The sequence below is a fragment of the Mytilus trossulus genome, unplaced genomic scaffold (genome assembly GCF_036588685.1).
Source record: "Mytilus trossulus isolate FHL-02 unplaced genomic scaffold, PNRI_Mtr1.1.1.hap1 h1tg000215l__unscaffolded, whole genome shotgun sequence".
NCBI classification, from domain to species: domain Eukaryota; kingdom Metazoa; phylum Mollusca; class Bivalvia; order Mytilida; family Mytilidae; genus Mytilus; species Mytilus trossulus.
Window position 1 is genome coordinate 200,231 of NW_026963312.1, and position 10,725 is coordinate 210,955.

The following is a 10,725-nucleotide window of genomic DNA, read 5'->3' on the forward strand; positions in this document are numbered from 1 at the left end:
ATTAAGTAAGAAAACGTTGCATGTTCTAATATTAGTAATAGATTTATATAAACCAAAGTATAAATGTGACACGTCACAAAGTCTTAACCTTACAATATAAGACATAAGTGACGTTCCGGCGTTGCGTTCTCGCCGTATTTACAACAAGGAAAATGACCAGAATGACATATTTTAATATATAAACCCATGAAATTATAAAATACTTTTTTAAACACGTTTTCTCGTTTAACAATTACTTTCTTATAGTAAGTTTATTATTTTTTAGTTAAAAAGACTTTTAATTGGATTGTTGTATATCTTCTATCCTTGCAAAATCTTGACTATGAATAACTAAAAAAGAATTATAGATTTCAATCTGAAATATGCTGATGTATACAAAACATTCTTCTTAAATCATATCGTAATAAGAACTGTACACCAGGTGCTCAGCAGGGCGCAGCTATATACGACCTCAGTGGTCGAATCCTGAACAGCTGGGGCAATTATGTTCACAATATTCAAGCTTGATACTGTCTGAATTTGGATTGGGATCATATTTTTTTTTACATAATATGAATTTCACACAAAATAATGAGGTCAAAGATCTTACAAATCTATTGCACAATAATTGAATACTTCTTCTTAAAACTTTTAAAAATTGGAAATTTGAAAAAATTTGAAAAACAAAATGAATCCCTTAAAAAAAATTGGTAAACAAAAAATCCCACCCCCCACTTTTTGAAACCCCCATTGGAGCAATAACCCTTAAACTCAATCCCATTCTTTCTTTTGTAATATTTAACCTTGTAGTACAATTTCAGAGAGATCCATACACTTAAACACAAGTTATCATCATGATTGTTGAGAAACTAGAAACATGCTTCTTTTGCCCCTTTTTAGGCCCCTAAATCCTACATATTTCGGGCAACTAATCCATAACCTGATCCCAGCCTCCCCTTTGTTAAATGGTACATTGTGGTACAATTTCAGAGAGATCCATACAATTACATACAAGTTCTTGTCTGGAAACTAGAAAAATGCTTGTTTTGGCCCTTTTTTCGTAATTCCTAAACTTTAATTGGCCCCATATCCCTGAAAAGAAATCCAAACCTTCTACTTGTGGTTTTAAACATTGGGATATAATTTCAGAGCAATTGAAATACTTGTACACAAGTTATTATCCTGAAATTAGAAAAAATGCTTGTTTTGGGCCCCTAATTCCTAAACGGTTGGGACCATCATTTTGTGGTATTGAACCTTCTGAAACAATTTCATAAAGATCTATTCACTTAAACTAAAGTTATTATCCGGAAACCAATGTGTTTCCGGACGACGACGACGCAGACGGCGCAGACGACGACATCATACAATTATACGATCCCAAAATATTGTTGGGGTCGTATAAAAAAAAATCGTATTGTTTAGGTGTACCAACTTAACAAAATGTCTCAACTGCTGCAATTTTAGAAGTAAAAACAGATATCGAGATTTTTTTCAATTCGTGTTCATGTATTTAATTACATTCAAAATAATTGCAATGCACTTTTATTATTCAAGTAAAAAAGAAATATTTAATATAATTCTGAGTGCTGTATTTGATTTTGGAATAAAGTATTCAAGATAATGTTATATACAACAAGTAGATAATTAATATGATAATTTCAGTTTTTTCGTTCCATGAATAGTTTTCCAGCTTATACCATTATTCGCTCCTGTAAAAAAATGTAAAATGAAACACTATTTTGAAATTGGTTAAACATTTCGTAAGCATTACTTTTGTTCTTGTTTCTTAAATGAATAAAACAGGGTAACCTTTCAGAGAATGTAGAAATATCGAAAGAATCATATAAGACAGCAGAAGTTAATAATATGCATCTGAACCTGACATTTCAATTAACACGTTGGACTAGTTTTTAAATTGTTTGTCCACAGACTTAAAGTGAAGCAAATTACTTTTATACGTAACAATTTCTGCGGACCAGCCAATCTTTGCTCCTAACACTAAACGCTGATTGGTTTGCAGAGAACCAGCTCACAATAATTCTTGTAAATTTTTTTAATTCTACTAAGGTCGATGGGCAACAACCCCATTACGAAGAGCAAACACGCCATAGAGCTTTCATGTCAATATCAAGTTGCGTTATCTTATCGGGGCCTTTTATAGCTGACTATGCGGTATGGGCTTTGCTCATTGTTGAAGGCCGTACAGTGACTTATAGTTGTTAATTTCTGTGTCATTTTTGGACTCTTGTGGAGAGTTGTCTCATTGGCAATCATGCCCAATCTTCTTTTTTATAAAGTATGTTGGTTGTATGTCTAATTTCGTCACGAACAGATGTCAGAATCTACAAAAGTAATTACCTTCTAAATTTGGGACTGAGGCTATAGGCTGTTCCTCAATTAACACTTCACTTGTGCCTGTTGAGGAATCTGGCTTACTTTCTCTCGTTGAGGTAATTGTTTGATTCATTATCTCTTTTCTTGACGACAAAATAGAAAACATAAGGTAAATATATAATGAAAAGTAACTAATTAAATTAATAGTAAAAAATGTAATGCTATTCTTATATGTATTACACCATACTTGTTTTGAGTTAACATTGCCTTTAAAGCATCTTAGGTTTTTTTTATCTTTGGCAGAAGCTTTAAGATCGTAGCAGTCTCAGAGATGACTTCTTTCATTAAATTTAAGGCATTAACTTCCTCAGGCCAGGTTGAATGCTGCTAATAATTTTATGCGTTTTTTGTTTGTTATATACATTAAACACTTCAACTTTTTCCATATTAATACATCATGATCTTTAAGTTATTGGGTCTCATTAATATCTTTACCTCTTTGGTCTACTTTGTGCATTATAGTCTCTTCGTCGTTTTTTCTTCAGAGTTTTACCTTGATTGCTATGCGTTTTACAGTAAGCCTGAAAATATAAGTAAAAGCAGCATATCAAATGTCTTTCGAAATCTAGGTTGTATTGGTTTAAAAATGATTATATTTGTCTAATATTCAGTTTGCTATTCAGTGAAGTTACTGTAGATCTGTATACAACAAATATTAAAACTCAAACTGATCGTAAGTTAGTTTCTAGTATGCAGGATTCCATACAAGTAGTATCTAATGTATTTTTTTTTCAAATTATACTTAAATTTGATAGCCTTTTATGTATGCACAAGTCACGAAATACATTATAAGCTTTCGGCCAAAAATTACCAAGTAAATAGAATATCAAAATTCAACTGATGAAATATATGGGTGAAACTGGATTTTTCTAGCTAAACCAACGCACATTTATGAGGTTTTTTTATAGCTACGTTGTATTGACAAAAGAGGGTGTGAAAATAAAAATAACTTTAAATAAACATTCAGCAGCCGAAGTGCTATTCTTTATATTCACGTTCACCAATAACGCTCAAACCCAAATATTAAACTGAAATCACAAGGAAAACGTTAACTACTGACAAGGTTCTTGACGTATGATAGGCACATGAAAATGTGGCGAGATAAAATTTGAATTTCTACAACCACATCGTTCAAACCCTGATTATTTTAATAAAAACTTTCATAATAATCTATACAATAATAACAAGAAAAGGACATGCACTTAATTTCGAAAGTAACGGCATAACAGATCACAAAAACACAAAATATATAACAAAGGACACATTATTATAGAATGCCTGATGGTATAGTACTAAGAAACAACCTTTAAAAATATTGCATAGGTGCTTGCATTAAATATGTTTTGACCACAGATTGGCCCTTTATGCTAAATAGCTTACCATGAGCGAAAGTTATATTGAAGTAAGAAAATATGCTTTCAACAAATTTTATCTTTTTTTTTAAATAGATACCTGTTTATTCCAAACACTTTAACATATAATGGTTTGCTTTTTAAATTGTTATCTGATGGAGAGTTGTCTCATTGGCACTCACACCACATCTTCCTATATATATTTCCTGTTTACAATTTGTACAGTTGCCCAGGATGCAAACGGAGTATTCCCTTTAACGTTTAAAACCAACTGTCCGGAAAGCAAGAGGCTGAACAAGTGCACTGTATCATCAGACAAAATTACCTTAGTTGTTTGTGTTTAAATGTTTTGACAACTTTCAATTTCACATTTCATGCATTTCCCCGTAAAATGGTTATATTCTTACGTCATAGTTCATATCAAAATATAAATTAAAAATTAGTGCAAATTATACCACAGGGTAAAACGTACTTCAATAATTGATTGCTCAATTGAATGGTGTTTAACACCACTTTAATGACTATTGTGCTACTTCATGGGGGTCATTTTTTAATTGTCGTATGAACCCGGAGTGCCCGGAAAGATCCACAGACCTTCCCATACAACTTTCAGACGAGCGGAACCAAGATTTGATGTTTAGGGTGGGCCTCTCAGAATTTAGGGGGTAAGGGGGGGGGGACCCGGCTTGCACGTCTGAACTTCTTCATTTTTTTCTTTACCTGAAACATGCGAGCTGTGTTTTCTTCTGAAGGAAAATCATCCATTCTTAAACCATGTAAATATGCACATGTAACATGGAATGGTTTCGCACAATTCCTGACAGAACACTGGATACAAGCCCCATCTTTTATTTTACATAACGAACAAATAAGAGACCACCTCTCTTCCTGCAATGCATATACTATAAATAGAACTAAATATCATAGGAAAACTGATTTAAATATCCTGATTCAAACACTAGGTTTTTGTCTACAGATATATATTTTTTTTTTAATTTACAATCGACCTTGGAAAATAAAGTCAAAGTTTAATAATTGATATTGATTATTCAAACAAATAAACAAGTTTTTGTTTTAAACTAGAACTTTTTAATGATGCCATTAGTTCTTTAAATAGTCCTACATGTAAAAACTGAAGTATTAACTAAAATATTATTAACAGATGTACAACAAAACAGCTTTATCAAATTAATAAAAAAAAAATCAATTTAAGAATGAAGAGGTGACTAACTAACCGGAACTGTTTCTATGCCTACTATCGGTGCCATTTCCTTTGGGTTTCCTATTGTCACTTCAGGTATCCACCATGCACAACTCACGTGAGCCCACTGTTTACCATCGCTAATAATTAAGACATTTAAAAATAAAATAACCAGTCGAAAGCGCTCTTTTTATTTTGTGTAGATTGTGAGAATATTTGTTTTTTAGTCTAAATAGGTAATTGGAAGTTTGAATACCGACCCATTTCTATGAATTCGAAACCAGTGATTTGAAATGTTGGATATGTATAAAAATACAAATATAGTTTTATTGAAATTTTCTGTTATATTAAGAAATGTATCTCACTCGGATGTATCTCTAATTCTTTGCGTAGGTTTCTTTGCATTATGGAATTAGAGGGAAAACAAATGCTTGGATACAAGGCTTTCTCTCTAATAGAACACAGTGCGTTGTCATAGAAGGGGAGAAGTCTGACTTCATAAATGTGAGGTCTGGAGTCCCAGAGGAATCTCTACTAGGACCAAGCCTATTCCTCTTCTACATCAATGACATGCCGGAAGATGTTTCATCAACAGTGAGGCTATTTGCAGATGACACCATTGCGTACCTCACTGTATCATCAGAAAACAACATCCTTCAAGAAGACCTAAACAAGCTAGCCACATGGGAAGAAGAATGGATGATGCAGTTCCATCCTAACGAATGTTTTGTTCTGCCAATAACCTAAAAGAAGGACCCCATACACAATAATTACATTCTTCATGGCCACAACTTAAAACATGTATCATCAGCCAAGTATCTAGGAGTCACAATAACTTCTGATCTAAAGTGGGGTGCTCATATAAATAACATCTGTCAGAGAGCGAATAGGACAATAGGATTCCTAAAACGAAATCTAAACATAGCTAACAGTGAGATAAAGGAAAAATTATATACAGCTTTAGCATGTTTAGTTAGACCAACAGTTGAATATGCGAGTTCAGTTTGGGATCATCACCTACCAAAAGCATAAACTAGACATGGTACAGCGTAGAGCAGCAAGTTTTGTAACAAACAGGTACCACAACACATCATCAATTGAATCCATTTTTCACGAACTAAAATGGCCAACACTAGAGGAGAGAAGAAAGAATGCTAGACTAACCCTCTTATATAGAATCCACAAATGAGGAAGTAAAGGTTGATGCTGGCGACAAACTAATACACCAGACAGATTATCAAGACATACGAATGCTCACTCTTTCCAAATACCATCATGCAAGACCAGTAACAGGAAGGAGTCCTTCTATCCACGTACAATAAGAGATTGGAACACCTTACCTGCCTCAGTGACCGCTGCAGAAAGTCTTGACTCGTGCAAGAACCTACTGCATGCACATTAAATTTCAAGTCCCATGTTTTTATTTTTATTTGCACCATGAATAAATGTTATGTACAGCACACAAATTTTTATTTGTTTAAATTATTTTTTGGAATACTAGTTAAGTTTGCAAGCGCACACCGAACAGTGACAGGATAGTCAATCTAATGACGGTGGTCACTAAGTGATAGAAGTAGAAGTAGAAGTAGCACATTTATCTGTCTGTAGTAGTTTTTGGGTTTTTTTAATACTTTGCTTCGATGTCAAAATGTCCAATGAGAGATGTCTGATTGGAACCATTAACTTAAAAAGAAAGACATCATAAACATTGAATTGAAATTACTCAGAAGAAAAGAGAACGCGTACGGAGTAAGAAGTTTCTGTTTTTCATGTTATCCCATCATATTATTCAGAATCTAGTGGCATTGGTTGGCAAGAAGAACATGAAAACACTTTTAATAATACCTTAAATTTTCTTGTTTACCTTTTCCGTCAACATGTTTAATCAATAAGATTCGTACTCTTATATGAACACATTCTATATATATCAAATTAAGACTCCAGTCTAGTCCAAATAAATTAAGTCTCTCTCTCCGTAAACGAGATCTCCTACTAACTAAGCATTCATAGAGCAGCGATTCCAAGTTAGATTTTTCAGTTAACATCCGGAAACCAAAGTTGATAGACGGACGGGTAAACTATGCTTCAACGAAGCGTTGGGTAAAAGTATTTCAACAGCAATGAGTCACAACACAAACACAGAAGTAAACGATGATAAATTGGGTCTTCAGAAGTGCATAATGAAATAAACAGGATGTTTATAAAGAGGGACAAAAGATATCAGAGGGACAGTCAAACTTCAAGATAAGAATATCACTGACAATACCTGTTTGTATGCAGCGATGACTTAATGGACCAGTTTAAAATTAATTTTTGACTCCTCACATTTTACATAATCCGCTTCGCAGATTATTCAATGTGAAGAGTCAAAAATAAATTTTATGGTTCAATAAATTCAAAATAAATAGTAGCCATTCATTAATTACAATTACACCTTTTGAATCAATCCTACAGGTATTTCGGAATATATCGAAAGTCCTGTGTTGATTTTTTTAAATTTTAGTAGTCAGGATCAAAAGGTCAGTATGGAAAAAACACAATGCAAAGTCTTTCAATTCTTAGGTTCCCATATGTAGAGAAAATACATCTTTTGATTATTTAATAAATGAAAGATTTTGCATATTCCAAAATTAAACTGTTTACCTTGTCATTTTCATTGCGCCTTCATTGTGTGGACACAACGCACACTTCGGTTTGACTCCTGCGACACATGTTTTGCAAAACCAGTCCCCCTCAGGGATAACTTGGACCCCATAACATGCCTTCAAAATAATGGTATCCTTTGTTTATCATGTAATAAACTAAGGTAACACAGCAATTTGAATGAAAATATGTGTACACATAGCAAAATACAAAATAATACGCTTATATTCAATAAAAACCTTTTAAACTTTAATGAAAATACAACACAAAACGCTTATATTCAATAAAATTTTGCAAACTTTAATGAAAGTATATAGAATGATAAAATTTCTATTTTTTAAAGAGAATATTAAACTCTGACTGTTTAAAATTAAAAAGAAAATATTGAACATAAAACATACTCACAATCTCAGAACTTTAAACATTGACAATTAATTTGTCAATTTGATTTTGCATTAGTGGCATCTATTAGCAATAGAAACTTGAAACATTTCCCGAGATTAAGAATTCGTTATTTTGCAACGTTTCTGTTTTGAATGAGTATTAATAACAAACAAATATTGAAAGATTTCTGAAAACATTGATGCTATACATAAATTTAAATAAATTCGTAATCCTAAAACAAAACAGGACGCCCTATTCGAAAAGTCACTTCGACTGAGTGCAGGGAATCCTTCAAAATATATATTTAAATATTTATAAATATCTTACATAAATATGCATAATTGTATGATCTATTTGCATTTATTTCATTTGTGAGCCCAAGTTTGTTTTTAAGCAACAGGCACATTTTGGTGTAAAAATGATTTCCATAAGTAATGTATATATACTGGTAGTTAGTACTAAGTAATAAGTTATACATAGTATGTGTACATTTCTTCCTTTTTGCAGGTAACAGTTAGTAAACAGGGCTTTACTCTAGGACCTTTCAACTTCAGATAACAATGCCAATAACGTTAACAGATACAGATTGATATAAAAGACATATGATCATGCGACTTAAAACTTATACGTTACATACTTGGTGTACACATAAATTACAACCATCACAAAATATCATTTCGTTATTTTCTTCTTCTATGATCTGAAAGATAATAAAAATTATATTGTGGCAAAAAACATATAGCAGTTTATTTCTAGTTTTGATTGTTCTATAAAGTAATCTCTCAAAAATCTTAAGTTCAAATATTTGTATTTTAAACAATAATCAATAAACACATGGTTAATTTCAAAGGGAATACGATTTGAAAACTAGAATTGAGAAAGTAAGTGACGAAATTGCCACAAAATGGAAGTAACCGGTAGTATTTTATTCAAGATTTTCATAAATGAGTAGGTCCGGTAAGGACCGATTTTGGCCTCAAATTTCAGGTTCATCTGACGAAACTTTTTAAACACTTAAGTGTCTATTTCATTTGAATCAATTAGTTTTTGTGAAAGATTTCAACTGACTTAGTCATTAAAAACGATCCGATTCAAGCTCAAATATGAAAAATCTACCAAATATGCCGAAAAATGTGACTTTTCTGATGGTTTTTTGTCAGAAATGAAAGTGGCCGCAACCGTGTTCATCATCAACCTTTATATATGTTATGTTTTATCATCAAATACAACTTACATTTCAATATTAAGGATGAACACGAACGCGGCTACATGTTGCAGTAAGGTTTCGATCTTGGTATTAATTACTTAGGACTTTAAACACTTATATTCCACTCTGTGACTGATAACATATCCGTATGTGGTATATTATTATCTGGTACAGAGTTACCTGTTATTTTACCCCGGAATAAATCTACCTCTGGGTTTCAGTTTAGTATGAAGACAGTCATGTTTTGTGGGCACTAACACAAATATATAAGTGTTGAAGGCCGTATTTTAAACTCTAATTGTTTACTTTTGCTGTCTAATTTGTACTCATAGCACATCTTCTTTTTTAAAATAACCCTTTAAAAATGGGTATCATCAGTAAATCTTGTTCCATGAGGGTACTTTCATCTCTTATATTACGATAGATTTTACAAAATAGTTTTTTTGTTGCATACAAGACTTGTTTCAGCATGATAATTTCGAGAATAAGAATATGCTTACATGTTTGCAAACATCGCATACTGCATTATCATCAACCTCTTTCTCAATTGGTATTTCCTGAACTTCTAGACCTAGAGTTAGAATGAAATATCAATAATAAACGATTTGTTATAGTTATTTTGTACGAAAGCGGATACGTATGTTGTGTAAAACTTAACATCATTATTTAGATTTTGCAGTACCTTTAACCTATATTAAATATATAAATTGCTAATTATTTTATATTTTATGTTATCTATCTTTTTTCATTTGATTTATACAATCAAATTAAAACTACAGGTACATACATTATTTGCAATTTTAATTTCGATATATTTCCTATTTGCATTTAAAAAAAAAGCTATGTTTTTTTAAGAATAGAGATCGTAAAAATTATGTTTTGGTCAGTAACATCAAGGAAATTTTAGGGTTACAGAACTCTTAACTATTTGCAAATAGTTTGAACGTATTATTCAAATATAAATGATAAAAGAAATCAAGTTTCTTAATGACTAAAATTGATGTTTTTCAAACTGACATAATCTGATGAAATTATTTCTGTAAAATGTGTGGTTTAAAGTTCTTTTATCTCTTAAATTTTTTTTTGTCAACAGGTCAAAGAGTATGTTTTGTCAAACTTTTATGAAAATTAAACGAGCCAAATTTTAAGCCAAAGTGTTAGGTATCCTCTTAAGTTGCTTACCTCCAATTATATCGTCATCCTCTTCCTCCTCAAATCTTGCCTTCTTCTTTTGTTTTTCTTAAATAAAGCATATTTTTTTCTTTATGGTTAATGACTTTCAACGATTTTATAGTAAGCTACAATTTATTATTTTTTGGTGTGTAAATTTATGGTTGCATTACTGGTGTCTAACTGTCAACATTTAATTTAAAAAAAAAGAAAACATAAATTTCTTCGAACGTATAAGGTTGCTATAAAACCAGGTTTGAGCCATCGTTCTTTTTATGAAAATGTCAGGAATATGACGATTATTTTCCAGTGTCATTCCCTTGGTTGATATAGTCCAGCGTTTTAATATGTCTTATGTCAAGTTTTATGGACTCCCCCCTTGTTCAATTCAC

At 31.8% G+C, this 10,725-nt stretch overlaps 1 protein-coding gene across 1 annotated transcript; it reads right to left on the bottom strand.

Annotated features, from left to right (window-relative positions):
* Window positions 1-1,508: 1,508 nt before the first annotated feature.
* On the bottom strand, window positions 1,509-10,511 carry LOC134701099 (protein Jade-1-like). Its single transcript, XM_063562236.1, has 9 exons — window positions 10,346-10,511; window positions 9,664-9,734; window positions 8,594-8,656; window positions 7,573-7,691; window positions 4,964-5,069; window positions 4,449-4,616; window positions 2,812-2,897; window positions 2,341-2,459; window positions 1,509-1,691 (listed from the first exon to the last, which is right to left on the bottom strand). Exons 3-9 carry the CDS (start codon window positions 8,630-8,632, stop codon window positions 1,627-1,629), a joined length of 702 nt encoding a protein of 233 aa, XP_063418306.1. The 5' UTR covers window positions 8,633-8,656; window positions 9,664-9,734; window positions 10,346-10,511; the 3' UTR covers window positions 1,509-1,626.
* Between the last annotated feature and the right edge of the window lie 214 nt (window positions 10,512-10,725).

Excerpts from the sequence above, each read along its gene's own strand:
- LOC134701099 (XM_063562236.1), bottom strand. The coding sequence starts at position 8,632 with ATGATATTTTGTGATGGTTGTAATTTATGTGTACACCAA. Across the intron at positions 2,898-4,448 it reads ACACAGCTCGCATGTTTCAG|GCTTACTGTAAAACGCATAG; the intron begins GTAAAGAAAAAA and ends TTATATTTTCAG. Across the intron at positions 2,460-2,811 it reads GCACAAAGTAGACCAAAGAG|AAAAGAGATAATGAATCAAA; the intron begins GTAAAGATATTA and ends TTTGTCGTCAAG.